A 17,964-nucleotide genomic window follows, 5' to 3' on the forward strand; every position below is an offset into this window, starting at 1 on the left:
TTTTGGTTTTGGGTGTGATCCATTAGAGACATCATCATTTTGGTGCTTAGCTTTCCAAGACAACATACACTAAGGATTGAAGTGGTTGTTTACTACAACAAATTAAATGCATGTAACCCTAATTCTTATATTTCAATTATACTAGGGTTTCAATTAGGGTTCATGTTAGTTTTATTGTTCGTAGTATGTTGCCCTCAAAGTGTCATGAAATAGATCCTTTAGGTTGCATGTTCCCTTAAGTGTTAAGTGAAATTCCGCAAGCACGTTGTTTTTGTAACATACAAAACCCATCACTATTATTATCATTGCCTAAAAGTTGGTCAGGAACAGTGACAAGAGTCAGCAACTTAACTAGAGGTGCCAAGCTGACATTCGAAGGCATATGCGACTTAATCCTTGGTGAGATGTGCACAGACGAAGTGCTAGATAATCCTCTAACAGTCTTCTTAATACTAAGGAAAGAGGAAGGAAGTTCAACAGAGGGAGTTGGGGTAGTAGAAGATCAAAGTCGAGGAAGAGAGGTGTATCAAATAACAGGAAGGACATCACCTGTTGGAACTGCAAAGAAAAGGGTTACTTCAAGAATCAATGTCCGAAGCCTCTTGCACACAAAGAAAAGAATGAGATGAACATTACATTAGACTCTGAAGGAGATGCTCTTATATGTGCATTTTAAAACTTAATTGAATCCTGGATCATGGATTATGGTGTGCCATTCCATGATAGTCACTCTAGAGAAGTAATGCAAAATTTTAAGCGGTACGAAGGAAATGTCAAACTAACAGACAACAAGAGCCTTGATATTACATGTGTTGGATATGTGGTCCTCAAGAATTCCTTGGGGTATGAAGTGGACTTTAAAGAATGTCAAATTCATTCTGGAATTGAAAAGAATATGAATATTAGTGAGGCAACTTGATGATGAAGGTATGTCACTTTTAGTGATCATTAATGGAAGGTGACAAAGGGAAACTTAGTGGTTGCTAGAGGTTAGAAGCTGGGTACACTTTACATGGTGAAAGTTTCTCATAATGAGGCACATGTTGTTAAAGAAGTCGGGGCATCCACTATATGACACCAAAGACTTGGGTATATGAGTGAGAAGGGAATGAAGATGCTTGCCTCCAAAAGAAGACTTCCAGATCTAAAGAACGTGACAATGGATTTCTGTGAGCCATGTTTTCTTCGAAAATAGAAAAAAGGTCACTTTCCCAAAGATGGGACATCTGCCTAAGACAGAGAAATTAGAGCCTGTTCATTCAAATGTTTATGGTCCCACCTCAGCTGCTTCAGTGGGAGGATCCCAATATTATGCTACTTTCATCGATTATTGCACAAGGAAAGTTTGGGTTTATTTCTTAAAGCAGAAGTCTAAAGTTTTTAGTGGTTTAAAGAAATGGAAAGCGATAGTGGAGAATGAAACTAACTTGAAAATCAATTGTTTCAGACCCGACAATAGGGGGCGAATAGAATAACAAAGATTTTGTTGATTTTTGTGTTGAAAATGGAATCAGGATGTAGAAGAACATTCTAGAAACACCTCAACATAATGGAGTAGTTGAGAGGATGTTCGATTCGGTTCCGATTCTAGTTCCAGTTTGGGTATTCGGTCCAAACACTCATCCTTACTCTACAATTTTGTTATGTCATTTCTCACTGACTTAATATGAATCTTAATCTATTAAGCTACAAACTTGGCCCAAAAAGAATAAAAATACTCATTTTACCCTTTTGGCCAAAATACATATTCTAATGCATTCTTTCTCTTGAACTTACTCATCTAACTTCATCTTACTGACTTAAACTTATCTTGACCATTTACATGAATTCACAACTTTATAAACTTACTAAACTCTCATGTTTTAAAAACCGGATCGGACAGACCGGTCCAACCGGGAATTGGTCCCATAACCGATTCTTAGAGGCCAAAAATCCGCTCGTTATGTGAACCAATAAAAACCAGTGAAAACCGGTCGAACTGGTAAAAACTGGTCCGGTTGAACAGGCAAAACCGGTAAAAACCGAGAATTTAAAAAAAAATATTTCTTTTTTCATTTTTAAAATTTTGTTATATAGTTCAAATTAATAATAACGTAATTATGACATCATCCGATTTTTCCGTTTTTGAGACCCGTCCAACCGGTTGGACCAATTGAACCATCAAAGCGGTAAGACGGCCGGTTCGGTCTACGGTCTGGTTTTCAAAACCTTGCTAAACTCTCATTAATGACTATTTTGCCCTTTTGGTCAATAGTTGACTAAAAGCAACCTCTCTCTAAATTTCATGTTCATACACTTTTGATATCTTATGAGCTTTTATGCTTTAACTTCTATGATTTATGTCATATACATATTTCAAAAGATTACAATTATTTTTTTGAACGCTTCTACACAAATATTAAGCTATATATTCCAGATTCTATCAAGTTTTGCAAAACACACCCTAAGAACATGTTTGACAAAACTAACTCGTAGACGGAAGTTGTTAGTTAAAAGCTTGAAGTTGTATCTTTTATTTGTGTGGAAATATTTGGAAAAATAGTTGTAAGCTTTTGAGATGTGTAAAATAACATAAAATATAAATACTAGAAGCTTTCAAAAGCTATTTAAAATAGTTTTGGATTTGAACATTTTTTTGTTTAAACCAAGGTTTTGAAAATCAGACCGGACGTCGAATCGGCCGTCTTACCGGTTCGATGGTTCAGTTGGGTGAACGGTTGGAACGGTCCTAAAAACCTGAAAATTCGGATATATATATATATATATATATATATATATATATATATATATATATATATATACACACACACACACACACACACACACACACACACACACATACACACACACGATGTGTGCTCGTGCAAAACATCGACGATAAATAGTTTTTTTATGGGAAAATAATTATTAGATTTTGTTATTAGTTATTATGTAATAAGAAAAATTACCATTTTTAATTAAAATATTTATGTTTAGAACTTATATTTATATTATATGTTTGTACATTTGATGTAAATTAATTATTATCTGTATCTAGTTTAAAAAATGTAAATTAACTTATATTGATGAATTTAATATTTCAAAATTGTTATTTTGGTCCAAATTAGTTTTTTAATTACCTTCCTTAATTCAAGTATTCAAAATTTTGGTAAGTTTTAATGGTTTTGTTATGCGTAATTGATTTGTACAAAAAGTTTTGTATCTTGTACCTCTTAAAATTCAATATATATATATATATATATATATATATATATATATATATATATACATATATATATATATATATATATATATATATATATATATATATATATATATATATATATATATATATATAACCCTTTTGGTATGAATAGTTTATCAGTTTGGGCATGGATGTTTTTATTTGGACATCTGGTTTGGGCATATATATATATATATATATATATATATATATATATATATATATATATATATATATATATATATATATATATATATATATATATATATATATATATATAAACTATCTATTGTGTGAATGTATGATTGATTCTGGATAAATCATTTTAGTTATTTTAAATAAAAGTAATTAATGCATATTAGATTTTGAAGATATAACGAATATTAATTAAATCTTCAGCATTTAATATGTATTAATTATTTTTTTAAAATAACTAAAAGGATTAGTTCAGAATCAATCCTACGTGCAAACAATAAATAATATAAACATTTGAACCTAACTTTATATATATATATATATATATATATATATATATATATATATATATATATATATATATATATATATATGTAACTGTGTGTTTTTCATTTGTATTTGTATAATAAATATATGAAGTGTAGATATTTAGATATACGTATGTAAAAAATAAATAGTTTAAATAATAAAATATATGTAATGTGTGTATGTTGTGTAGAAAATAGTTTGTGTAAGATAAATTTAATATGTGTTGTAAATTGTAAATGAAATAGGTAAAGGATTGAGGAAGTGCATCCTAAATTGTTCATTAAACCAGTTTTAATTCCGGTTTTTTATTGTTCTAAGTAAAACCGGCGGTTTTTAACGGTTTGGTTCACAAATGGTTTTTGGGGGTTTAAAAACCGGTAACCTTGTCGGTTTCCTGTTGAACCGGTCCAACCGACCGGTCCGGTCCCGCGGTCCGGTTTTCAAAATGTTGGTTTAAACTAAATAACTAGAAAAAAGTTTTTGTTTAATTTGAATTTTTTTTTCTTAGCTCTCGAAACATCATTGTCGCACATGCCTTAAAACACCTCCAAATCTACTATAAATTTCATCTTTTATTCTGTTGTAGAGTTAGACATATAAACCATCTCCAAACTCCATTCATCTCCAAGTCTATTTTGGAATATATAGACAAAATTGCAAGAATGGTATATGTGTTGGGCCAAAATTGCCATTTTGATATCAGTCCAAAAGTTTTCAATTTCTTACTACATTTCCTTTAAATCTTTTTATAATGATCATTTTGCCCTTTCTTTATACTTTTTCAGTTATTTATTTATTTATTCACATACTTTTATTAAAGGAAAAAGAAAAAAATTTATTTATTCACATACTTTTATTAAAGGAAAAAGAAAAAAGAAATTACATTTCTCTCTTCTCTCTCTCTCTCTCTCTCTCTCTCTCTCTCTCTCTCTCTCTCTCTCTCTCTCTCTCTCTCTCTCTCTAAAGTTGTCTTCCACATCTGTGTTCTACCGTTCTTCTTGTTTTCCTTAAATCTAAAAATTGAAACCTCAATTTCTTCAATAATCGCCCCCCCTTAACCACATTGTTGGTATCTCCCATCCTTTCCTCAACCATCCAACCCCACTGATGGTGTGAAGCACGAGTTTTTCGGATTAAGAAAGAGGGAGTGATTTCTGAGGTAGAGGTGACCTAATCTTGTGCTTCCATGGAAAATCGAATGTCTAAGGTATTCCTCTTCGATATTGTCGTTAACTCCAGTGGTGTTCCTTTTTGATTAAACGATGAAGTGGGTGGAGGAAGATGGAACATCAATGGGCCGATGAACACCAAATTCAACATCGCAACTTCCCCCCCCCCCCCCCCCCCCCCCCCCCCCCCCCTTGTTATCCCGATCTGATCAAGATTAGATCAACTCCAAAAGAAAGACTCCCCGTTCTCTCCCTTCTCTTTCCTTCTTTCTATTTAGTCGGACACCAAATTCAAGATCCATCTGTAAATTTTTTCTCTTTGTAAAATCATATCCAACACCCGTTGCTTAATGTTCAGACTTTGGAGGCATCTGGTTATTTTCAAGCTAGTATTTAAGAGCTACACCCCAACAACTACCTTTACCTCCTATGTTGTGAGGGACGATAATGAGGAAGAAAATCTAGTGGTGGCTGTGGAAACTACGGTGGAAGCTGGAGTGGTAGGATGGTGAGAATGGTTATGATGTAAGGTGAAACGATGATGAACATGAAATGGGGTCGGAGATGGAGAGATTGCGTCTCAACGATTTTTTTTTTCTTTCTAAACTCACCAAAACCAAAATCTATGTAATTTAATGTTGCAATTATGATTTGTTTATTTGTGGAGATTTGTTTTGATTCTTGTGTGGATTTACAAATCTTGAAAATCCAAATTAGTTTGTTCATGAGTATAAATCCGAGTTCTTTTGACAGAGAGAGATGTATTTTTTTTTTCTTTTAATAAAAGTATTTGAATAAATAAAAATAAATTGAAAAAGTAAAAAGAAAGGGCAAAACAGTCATTATTAAAAAATTTAAATTTAAAGTAAATTAGACCAAAATAGCAAGAAAATGAAAACCTATTTGACCCAAAATGTCAATTTCGACCTAACCAATGGAACCATTCTTGCAATTTTGTCCACTAAATAAATAGTAATACTCTAAATACGGAATTAAATATTATTTTTTAATAAATGAAGTGAGAACTTTCACTTGTCAACTTTACTCCCTCACATTCTAGGTTTACAAATGTCTAGTTTGTTTTAATTAACTAACTATAATTTAAATGATATCATATATCAAATTTATTATCTATGTGGAATTCGTATAAAATTTAATAAATGTGTAAAAAACTAATAAGTTGAAAGTCTATGATAATCTTTGTAAGTTTAAAAATAAAAATAAACTAGAAATATATTTTTTGGAATAAAAATAAAATAAGATAATGGAATAAAGTCTATGATAATCTTTGTAAGTTTAAAAATAAAAATAAACTAGAAATATATATTTTTGGAATAAAAATAAAACAAGATAATGGAATAAAGTTTGAAAGTCTCTTCATTTTTTACTCTGTTTTGGAGTATAAAAATGGAGATGGTCTAAAAGTGTGGCTTGACTTTCAAAGGGAGTCAAAATAAAAGTGTGTTTTAACAGGAGAAAGAGTCGTGGAAGTGAGAAAACAGCAAGTGGATTGAAGAATATACTAAAGTACAGCAAATACTTGAAGTTGAAGAATTATAGTTATGAACAAGTTTTTGGTTGTAAATTCACGAAAAAGTTATAATCTTGAAATGAATTGATGTAAGAACCCTTGGTTATGGTTGTTGTGATTTGTGAAGTTTATCTCAAAGGGGTATTGAATTCTTCATTTAAGTTACAAGTCACAACTAATTCTTAAAATTAATATACAATTGTATCTTATAAAAAAAATCATATAATCCAAATATTAAATGCTGTCACGTCCTACACTCCTACTAGGCTACTACTGATGTGACTTTCTTAACATGTACAAAAATATCGTATACAAGTTGTCAAAGAAAACGTCAGTCGACTCATCATTTCTGCCACAATTCCACAAACACTGGCTACGTAGTCCCGAACGTTTCCTGCTTCTCCTACCGTTGCTTCCTTCCTGCTGATTTCGATATCGCCGGAGGCAAACGAAGGTATGTTGACTACGGATTATTCTGCTGTTTTTTCGTGTTTGTATCTTCTCTATGAATGATTTCAAGTTCAACATGTTTTGATTTCACATTTGGTCACGATTTCACTTTCTTCATATCTCTCGCCTGAAAGTTGAGATTTGATCATGATTAGTAGTTCAACCAAAACGGAAGAAAATCAATGGTGAACTGTGTAATTTTGCTGCTTTTTATGGTTTGACATTGATGAACGCCTAACAACGAGGCCAACCCTACCTAATCAGGACAACTGGAATTGTTTGAATAAATTGCTTGCAAAAAGGAAGCTCCCGGGGAATAATGGATCTCAAGAGCTCTTTTTAGCTTAATCAACTTTATTTATGAGTTCCTTGAAATATAATTTAATTTTTATATGATAAATTATAGATTCTATACTTATGGCCATTGAAAAGGATATGGAGGAAACGGAAAACACGGTTCAGGATGAGATCAGAGCTCCATTGGTGCTTCAAGATGAGAAACACAAGGACAACAATTTCATGGTTTACCTAAGCACTTTTGTTGCAGTTTGTGGTTCTTTTGCATTTGGATCATGTGTAAGTGCTCATTTCATCAGAATTCAGCTCACTTTCTTCGAACCTATAACATTAAGAAACATGTTCAAGTTATAGCAATCTTATTGATGCTAAACACTTTCAAGCTATAACATTAAGAAACATCCAGGCAGGTTATTCCTCTCCTACTCAGTCTGCGATCAGGGAAGATCTAAATTTGTCACTAGCAGAGGTTAGTCACATTCACATAATCTCTACATATCAATCAACTCAAAGTATAATATATAAAACTTTATTTTGTTTCTTTGTAGTATTCACTGTTTGGCTCAATATTGACATTCGGTGCAATGATTGGTGCAATCGCGAGTGGGCCCATGGCTGATTTCTTTGGTCGCAAAGGGGTAAGTTAAACAAAGTTTGCACATTATCAACCATCATCTTTTAGAGAAAACTTCAAACAACCAAATGCTTCACTTTGACAATGGCAACAGGCACTGAGAATATCAACTGTTTTCTGTACAGCCGGGTGGCTAGCTATTTACTTTGCTCAGGTACATAAGCTTTTATTCATTGAGTTTGTTGAACAAATCCTCCAATTTTAATTTTATTTGTTTTAATTATTATGAAAGGGTCCTCTGGCTCTAGACATTGGAAGGCTAGCAACAGGATTTGGAATGGGAGTCTTTTCCTATGTGGTATGTTAGTTTTCCCAACATTTGAGTGCCAATTATTTGAATTTATATGATTTCTTTCTCTTTTACATCGTGTGTTTCTGTGTTGTAAGGTACCTGTGTTCATAGCTGAAATTGCACCCAAAAATTTAAGAGGGGCATTAACAGCAGCAAATCAGGTTGCCATTGCTAACCACTTTATATTATATAGATCTCATATGTTATTAGCATAATGAAAGTTGAGATACAGATAACTCTAAACTGTTCCTACCTACTCTGCAGCTCATGATCTGTACAGGAGTGTCTGTTGCCTTTATAATTGGAACAGTGCTAACATGGAGGACCTTGGCATTGACAGGTTTTAAATCAGTCTAACTTATGTTTATTTACTATTAGTGGCATTCTTATGGATAAAAGAAAATAAAGGGTGATGAATTTGCAGGATTAATCCCTTGTGCTGTTCTATTAGTGGGGCTTTTCTTTGTACCAGAATCTCCTAGATGGCTGGTATGTGAAGAAGTATCATGATTCATGAAGCTGTTTAATTTATCTTCAAGAAATTATGTTTGACATCATGCATGCAGGCAAAGATAGGAAGAAAAAAAGAGTTTGATGCAGCCCTAAGAAAACTTAGAGGGAAAGATGCTGATATATCTGAGGAGGCCGATGAAATCCAGGTATACATTACAAAGCTCTCAACTTTTTTTTTTGTTAACGAATAAAAATTATAGAATTCTTTTTATGTGTTAATCAATGGGGTCTTGCATATGTTGATAGGATTATATAGAAACACTGCAAAAGCTTCCGAAGGCCAAAATATTCGATTTGTTTCAGAGAAGATATTTGCGATCTGTCACTGTAAGTTTATCTTCTTGACAACTCCTGTTGGCTACTTTTTTTTTTTTTTTTAAAAAAAAGATTTTTATAATTGTAGTCTGAATCTTGTTTTGACCATATTTATTGAGAAGATTGGGGTTGGACTAATGGTCTGTCAACAATTTGGAGGAATCAACGGAATATGCTTTTACACAAGTAGTATTTTTGAGTCTGCAGGTAAACATTCTGGATTCACAATCATTGATGCTTCCAATTCCATAGAAACCCTACGGTTGCATTTGTTACACTGAACTGGATAAGCTTTCTAGGACTATTTTCAATTATGAGGATAAGGAGGACATTCATGTCTTTTGCACAGACAAAAGATCAAGAGCAAGTCCTTGTTCCATCTTTTTGGGTGGTACTTTTGTCCCATTCACATAAGTGTCAGTGTCAGTCTCAGCCTAATGCATGCCAAAGACAGTATAACCTGTTCTGTTTTGTCACATCATGTGTAACTGATGGGGCCTACGGAGCATCTTCATTAATATTTGATGCATGATCTTTTCAGGATTTCCTGCTGATATTGGAACAATAATCTACGCGATCCTTCAGGTTATTAAAAGATTTGAAAATAGAATTATCTTACTAGTTATAAAGTGCTCCTTATATATCTTCTTTCATATATTTTTATCAGGTCATAATTACCGCCTTAAATGCACTCTTTGTGGACAAAGCCGGTAGAAAGCCACTATTACTGGTAAACTTTAATATTTTTTACCACACAATCCATTAAAAATCTTCTTCAATTTAAATAAAAGTATTTTTCAAGGTTTCAGGCGCCGGTTTGGTTATGGGTTGTTTACTAGCAGCACTTTCATTCTACTTTAAGGTATTCATCATATATATTAACATCTGACTTGACACATAGTATTTTTCAAGATTCTTTTAGTATTCCTTCTAGTAATGAATTTTTTTTTATCTAATTAATAATTATTTTGTGCACCAGACTTATGAAATAGGACTAGCAGCAGCACCTGCACTGGCTGTAACGGGCATACTGGTAAATATACCTCATTTGCAAAACTTTTGTTATATAAAAGTAAATAAAAAATAAATAAATGAGTTTTAAAATCGTTTCTTGAATGCAGTTGTACATAGCATCATTTTCAGCAGGAATGGGAGCAGTTCCTTGGATTATAATGTCTGAGGTATATATTGACATGAATACAAATTTTTTTCATTATTTTTAAATTCACAAATGACCATAAATATAATTAAACACACAAATATGTTGTATGTAGATATTTCCTATTAACATCAAGGGTGCTGCTGGAAGCCTAGCAACACTAACAAACTGGTTTGGCGCGTGGGCAGTATCATTCACTTTCAATTTTCTATTGAGCTGGAGTTCCTATGGTAATTTTAACGCTTAAATTAGCATAACAAAATGGGGAAATTGAAAGAAATAGCAACATACTTTTGTTTCTTTGTATAATAACATTGCTTAAATTTGGTGGATTTTCAAAGTATAATGGAAGTAGGTTGCTATTTCTTGCATTTAACATATACTATAAGATTAACATGTTGTATATATGTTGTTACAGGCACTTTCTTGGTATATGCAGCGATAAACTTAGCTGGTATTGTGTTTATAATTATTATGGTACCTGAAACAAAAGGAAGAACTTTGGAGCAGATACAAGCTGCCATTAATAATTAAGACACCATTGTTCAAATCCCAGACAACTTGTAGCAATAAATAAATATACCATTGTTTAAATCCCATCTTCATGCATTTCAGTTTCACTTTGTTCATATTCATTGTATTCTAGTTCCACTTTATTTGTAACTACTGTAATTTCCCTTTTGTATTATTGTGTATTTGGATCCTTGTACCAATCAACATTAAGTTGTAATTCTGGTTTATTTGTTTAGATCAAACTTTTTTAAGTGTTTGGAATTTTATTTTAAGAATTATAGGTGATTTAATGAGGCATTTTCTTTTAATTTCATAAAATTAATAACAATATGTTTGTTTCCCGTAAAATTTATTAAATACAAGAGTAATTGATTTAAATTGTAAAAGGAAAAAATGTTTTTACACTTCACTGATCGTGTCGAAAATGTCAATGCATCCCAACAAATTAAAAAGGTTGAAAATACAAACACAACTTGATAAACGCTATGACATCAAGTTGACTTTTTTTTTTGTCTCAACCCAACCTCTAAATAAACAAGTTGAACCCGAATTGGATCCATTTAAATTTTAAAATATAAATAAAATAAAAAATTTATACAAAGCGAAATAAATTACAAATCCAGATAATTGTTCAAAGTTAGAAAAAACATCAAGGGCAAATTGCAAATAAGTCACTATATTACCACAAAATTTCGATTTTGACATCAAGTTGTTTTTTTTTTTCCAATTATGTTACTATATTTACAATTTTGTTGCAATATCAACAAAATGACCAGTTTTTCCTGTTCTATCGGTAACCACTTTTCCTGAATTACAATAAAGTTACAAAGTTTATAAAAAAATTTGATTTTGTCACCGAGTTTCAAATTGCAAGAAAGTCACTATATTACCACAAAATTTCGATTTTTTTTTCTCAATTATGTCATTACATTTACAATTTTGATTCAATGTCAACGGATTGACCGATTCAGGGTATATGTTATTATAGTTTAGAAGCTCGATTTGTACAACAAATAAATGAATGTCGTTCCAATTGTGATGTGACTTTGAACCACTGGATCGACCTAAAATGATTGAAATTGGGTTCGATGCAAACCCTATATTTGTAACATCCATAAATTTTGCGCCAAATTTAATCTTTTTCAGTCATAATTAAAAATCAAATAACATCGTTTACAAAAATGTTTTCAAATCAATATCCATCAGAGTGTCCCAAAAAATCATAACATAAGGATGGGGAGCGGCACGGTCACGCCTTCGCCTTGCCATGATCTCCTGAAGTACCTGAAACAATAAACTGAAAACTATAAGCCCGAGGGATTAGTGAGCTACCCCCAAAATACCAATACCACACTGACAATGTCATATCAGTAACAATCAATCAATCAATATGCATATTGGGTCATCGGCCTGACTGGACCGTCCTACTGGGCCTACAGTCTATCTAAATCTATCCCGAGCCTTCGGCATGACTGGTCCGCCACGTGGGCCTGCAGTCTCCCCGAACCGCTCATAGGGTATGTTGGCCTTCAGCACAAAGCAGGACCGCCTCAACCCAACCAACAAGCAAATAACCATGTGTGCATAACTATCATATACTGGCATATACAAACATCAAACATATCTATCTCACTAATCATCAATCATAGAATTCTCTCGTAACTAGAGTATCGACCTAGCAGGTCACTAACATACCAATCCTTACAGATCATAAGAGCATAACATACTGTCTACCCTGATTCCGATCTAACAGATCATAACCAAATGTAGCATACCATAACAATAACAACTAAAGGGCCGACCTTGGTGCCATAGATCCTATCGATATAGTGAGGATAACTCACCTTGCAGATGTCGACTCGGAAGATAAACTCCAACTCTCGGATCACTTGACACACACTCCACCACCTATGATCATAACACAATATACTCATAAGTCCTTAACCTTATAAGGTACTCCATAACCCACTAGTCAACCCCTTATCAAAGTCAAAGTCCTCAGTCAAGGTCAACAGTCCATGTTGACCCCCAACTCGCCGAGTACCCCCGGCTACTCGCCGAGTTCCTTTAAGCACATTCCAACTCGCCGAGTCATCGGGGTGACTCTTCGAGTTCCTTCGATTCTTGCCCAACCTTTAAGGTCACCCGTCGAGTTCCCTCTTTGCAACTCGACGGATACAAACGCATACATATCCTAGGGAAAACTCATCCGACTCGTCGAGTTGTTCTTCAACTTGTCGAGCCTTATGGTAATCTTCATCGGACTCGCCGAGTTGTTCATCCAACTCGTCGAGTTCACGACCATCTTCATGTGACTCGCCGAGTCCATTCAGTCCTTTTCCCATACTGTCACACCCCAAAACCACGAACGGCGGAAACGTTCTAGGGCGGAGGACGTCATGTATGCATCACAACAAATGTAAAGTAGTAAACAAGCAACAACATCATCCATTGCATTAATAGTATAATTTTAGTTACAAGTGTTTTCTTTCATAGTACAAGACATGATGATAACTTATCAAAATAAAAGACGAGTCTTGACTGCTCCGTCTTCTCTGAACCTTGTATCGACACCTGTCTATTTGTAACCTGAGAATACAAGTTATTTTGAAAGAGTAGATCAGCATTTAAGCTGGTGAGTTCATAAGTATTTAATGTCATTGCTTTGATTAGTTGATATGAAAGACTGGTAAATGAATGATGAAACATTTAGTATAAGTATGAAAATCTCTAGAAAATCCCATATTTCCTACTAGTATAAAAGTAGTCTTCTACCAAGACTCGAATGTTTTGAAAGTAGTCTTTTACCTAGACCTGACTGTTTTGAAAGTACGCATCTCTTGAAAATGTGATGGTTTTTCCTTGTTTAACTCTTATTAGTAGTCTCTTAAGTATACCTGAAATGGTATCAACCTAGAACATCCGTAGACTGTTCATTTACCTCTGTTGCTAACAGTCGGGTTTAGGAATAGTTAGTCCCTTATGTATACCCACGATGGTATCAACCTAAAACATCCGTAGATTGTTCTTTTACCTCTGTAGCTAGCAGTGGTTGTCGGAATGGTTAGTCCCTCAAAGTATGATGTGGTACTAGGAGATAAAGTCCCAGTCTATCTCGTCGATGATGTGATTGAATCACAAGGCAAAGATAGAAAGGCGAACAATATAACCGTATCTAGACATATAACATGTAATAGTAATTTGCCATATAATGTCTATGTAAAAGTATTCATGTATAAGTATTCATGTAAGAGTATTCCTTCATATAACATGCAGTAGTAATTTGCCATATAATGTCTATGTAAAAGTATTCATGTATAAGTATTCATGTAAGAGTATTCCTTCATATAGCATGTAGTAGTAATTTCTTGTAGTAGTGATAATGTTTTGTTTACTCTAAACTATTCCTATAACAGTTTACTAAAATGTAATTGATGAGTGTCCAAGTAGGTTTATACACCTTTGCTACCCAGGAGTATCGAAACTAAATTAACTGGTGGAACATTTATGACCATATATGTATACATGATATATAACTAATATTTAAACGACCTTCGGAGGAGTACCCGATATCCCACCAGACCACATCCAAATCGAGGAAAAGGAAACAGGGTGGATAGCCTTTCTAAGTCTTTTAAACATTTCTTATATAACTATACATATAGAGGCATGCAATTTATAATATAAAAGCATAAAGAAGTTTTGTAAAACCGTTGAAAAGTCTAATAAAGAATTTGTGACTTGATGTCAGTTTATAAAATGATTGAAAGTATTTTGTTTGATAAGACAGTTTAAGTACACGTAAAACCATTGTTTGAAACCGATTTTGAAAGGAAGCTTACAGTATGTAAGACAGTTTGATAAAGACCTTTAATCATGTAAATACGTTTAAGAAAGTCATTTGAAGTAATATGTTTAGTAAAACTGTTAAACTTGTAGTAAATCCATTTGTATACTAGTTATAAATCTCATATGATTGATTTATTAACAACAAGTATCTCAAAATATTAATGTTTTTCGTGCCAAAATAATCGTATGTTTGTAGTACCAAAGATGGACACATATACATACAATATAAGCAGAGTGTTTGATTTATATATATATATATATATATATATATATATATATATATATATATATATATATATATATATATATATATATATATATATATATATATATATATATATAAAACAACACTTTTCATTTCAAAAGCTATGATGTTATCGTGATACATTTTGTATACAAAGGTTTGCTACAAAGTTTATAATATCACATATGATTTCGTTGATAAAAAGCGTATAATGAACTTTATTATATAACACACGACAATAATCGAGTATTTAACTTGTATTCCCCCCCCCCCCCCCCCCCTTAAAAGCATATTAAAGTATTTATAAAACATTTAAAAGTGTAGTTTATAGGGGTATGAACTCACTTGTTTGATTGAAGAAAGCGTGACGAAAACCGAGCAGAACTTCTACTCGAGAAAGCGGATCTCTCGAGATTCTCGGGAAATCTCGGGAGTCTCGGGAGTGTAAAACTTTCTTCCCACCTTGGATATGAAAACCGGGCCTTTGGGATGATTCCGAGGGTTGAAACGCAGAGCTTCGGCGCGAGAAAGGAAGGAAATTAGCAATTTTGGCCGGCACCCTCGCATCCTTTATATAGGGGTCTGAGAGGTTGCGTTACGCGGGGCGTACTAGAGTACGCGCTGCGTACCCATGCGTCATGCATGAGCGCATCCTCGGTCGAAGCATTGGAGCGACGTGGACGAACCGGAGCCTAGCATCCGAGTACGCTGGGCGTACGACGGTACGCTGGGCGTACGAGGGATCGGACCGGTGACTCCTTCTTCGGATAATACCGGGATTTAATTTAATTTATATTTAAATTAATTAACAAACTTCAAAAATTCATATCTTTCTCATACGAACTCCGTTTTCGACGTTCTTTATATCCACGCGAAGGTGAGACTACGATCTACAACTTTCGTTTAGACTCCATCGGCTAGTTTTGAATTTATTTTTAATATTATATTTTTAATAGGTCGGGACAGGAAAAGTCCGTTAAAGTTCCATAACTTCTTCATCCGACGTCCGTTTTCGTCAGACTTTTTACCGTTGCGCTAGTATTGTTGAGCCCTTCGATTCTCATTTAGATTGTGTCGGCCAAAAGTCTCTCGATCTCTATTTCGAGTTTTTAGCTGTCTACTGCTATATCTGTAACTTAGAAAAATCACAAGTTCCTCATACGAAGTCAGATTTGGACGTTCTTTTTATGTACGTTTACGATTTGATGATATCTAAAACTTTCATTTAGATACCTAAGGCCAAAAACTATTGTATTGAAACTTCGCGTTTTACGTTTATCAGTATTGCCGGTTTTTGCCGAGAATCTTCGGTTGGTCATAACTTCTTCGTTATAACTCGGATTTTAGGGATCTTTATATGTATGAAAACCTTGACACGATTCCTACTACTTTATTTAACCCAAATAAGATTTTAGGAAAGTTAAATTTTGACCTAAATTTGACTTGCGTTCCATCATAATGCCTCGAAATATCGGGTTGTCACACATACAGACTTGATTTGAGCCATGCAGCGGCTCCAAATCACAAATCCAAGCTTCTAGGGCATGCTTATCACGTAAAGTTGCAAACTTTACGTGCATGCATGGCTATAAAGGCTCTAAATGCCCATTTTAAGTTCTTAATGGAGCTTCATGCTCAAGAGGGACCTCAACCATGACCAAAATTGTAACTTTATGCTTCTAGAATCCAAGGAGGGTCCAGATCTGAAGCTACAACCTCAGATCTAACCCATAACCCATCTTTCCAACTTAATATCTCACAAAAACCCTAAAAATCAACCAATAGAAGAGATTCACAAGGAAAAAGGTGATTTGGTTACATCCAGAAGATGATAACTAAGATAAGTGTTGATTCCCACACTCTACTTGCTCCAATCTCCTTCTCCTCCAAGCCTTCTCCCTCCAAAGATCCTCTTTTCAAGCTTCAAACACACAATGGGCACACACACACACGCATATTAGGGTTTCAAAGAGCTCTCAAAGACTGCAAAGAGGCCAAAGGAGGCTGAGGCTCCTTTAAATAGAGGTGTAAACCCCGGGATTTAGGGTTTCATCTGCCAGCTCCTACTCGTCGAGACCCAATATGGACTCGTCGAGTAGGTCACTTAACTCGCGATCCCACCCCACTGCTACTCGACGAGTAGGGCAACCAACTCGTCGAGTAGGGCCTAACCCAAAAAATCTTATTTAAACAATACCTGAGAATCGGGGCGTTACAATATTTAAAACACAATCCTACCACATAAGATCTTATATGGCTTCCACATCACAATAAGTCATTTATTTGTTATCTTGCTAGATTGATGATAATCGATCAATTGGTATAGAAGTGTGTTTGTAAGGATCTTCATTTACAGGGGTCTTCAATTATTTGTTGTACAAATAAATCGACCTTGTAGGGGTATTCATTTATTTGTTGTACAAATCGACCTTGTAGGTGTCTTCATTTACTTGTTGTACAAATTGAAATTCTAAACCTTAATAGTGTATCTTGAAAGGATGATTATGCCTTTTTCGGTGTCAAAATCAAAATTTTGTGGTAATATAATGACTTTCTTGCAATTTGAAACTTAGTGTCAAAATCGAAATTTAGGTAAGCTTAGTGACTTTATTGCAATTAAGGAAAAATTGTTACCGGGAAAATAGGGAGAACCAGTCATTTAGTTGATATTACAACAAAATTGTAAAAATAATGACATAATTGCGAAAAAAAATAACACGGTTTCAAAATCGAAATTTTATGTTAATATAGTGACTTTATTGCAATTTGCCCAAAAATCAACTACAAATACAAATAAATTGTTTAAATAACATTGGGAATTTCCAATGTCAATAATAAAATATTGATACAAATTAAATAGAAAATTAAAATAAGTATTATATTTAAATAGATCAGTGAAATCCAACCCTATTGTCCAAGCAAGTAAATGAAGGTAGTTAATTTGGGCCGGAAAGAATGTTCTTTGAATAGTGTTGTCTAGTTTTTGTTGCCAATGTCATTGCTTTTTAAACTTTTTTCTTACCATGCTTTTTGGGATATGATGTTTTGGTAACAACCTTATGTATTAGGATATGATGTTAAGGTACAATCATATGGTACTTTGTTTATGTCATGATGGAATGAATTGCTGCACCTAAAACTTGATTTTTGGTACTTTGTTTCCTATTAATTAAGCTTTTAGTAATCCTTTGTTTCCTATTAATTAAGCACTTAATAATTATAGAAAGAGCCAATAAGCCTGACCGTGCCAATATATTTACATCATACTTTG

At 33.6% G+C, this 17,964-nt stretch overlaps 1 protein-coding gene across 3 annotated transcripts; it reads left to right on the top strand.

Annotated features, from left to right (window-relative positions):
• The first annotated feature begins 6,715 nt into the window (after positions 1 to 6,715).
• LOC111917622 (sugar transporter ERD6-like 7) lies at positions 6,716 to 10,851 on the top strand. Of its 3 annotated transcripts, none has more exons than XM_023913285.3 (19): positions 6,716 to 6,881; positions 7,284 to 7,453; positions 7,581 to 7,643; positions 7,723 to 7,812; positions 7,903 to 7,962; positions 8,041 to 8,106; positions 8,196 to 8,261; positions 8,365 to 8,440; positions 8,525 to 8,589; positions 8,667 to 8,759; positions 8,860 to 8,940; positions 9,051 to 9,135; positions 9,470 to 9,513; positions 9,596 to 9,658; positions 9,731 to 9,790; positions 9,908 to 9,961; positions 10,050 to 10,109; positions 10,203 to 10,317; positions 10,506 to 10,851. In XM_023913285.3, the coding sequence occupies exons 2-19, from the start codon at positions 7,295 to 7,297 to the stop codon at positions 10,619 to 10,621; spliced, it is 1,416 nt and encodes a 471-aa protein (XP_023769053.1). In that variant the 5' UTR covers positions 6,716 to 6,881; positions 7,284 to 7,294; the 3' UTR covers positions 10,622 to 10,851. The 3 variants fall into 3 exon arrangements, 2 of the variants coding, with proteins under 2 accessions (XP_023769053.1, XP_023769054.1); XM_023913286.3 differs by having other exon boundaries at positions 6,733 to 6,881; positions 7,310 to 7,453; XR_002858954.3 differs by lacking the exons at positions 10,203 to 10,317; positions 10,506 to 10,851 and having other exon boundaries at positions 9,738 to 9,790; positions 10,050 to 10,115.
• The last annotated feature ends 7,113 nt before the right edge of the window (positions 10,852 to 17,964 follow it).

The sequence above is a fragment of the Lactuca sativa genome, chromosome 5, assembly GCF_002870075.4.
Source record: "Lactuca sativa cultivar Salinas chromosome 5, Lsat_Salinas_v11, whole genome shotgun sequence".
NCBI lineage: Eukaryota > Viridiplantae > Streptophyta > Magnoliopsida > Asterales > Asteraceae > Lactuca > Lactuca sativa.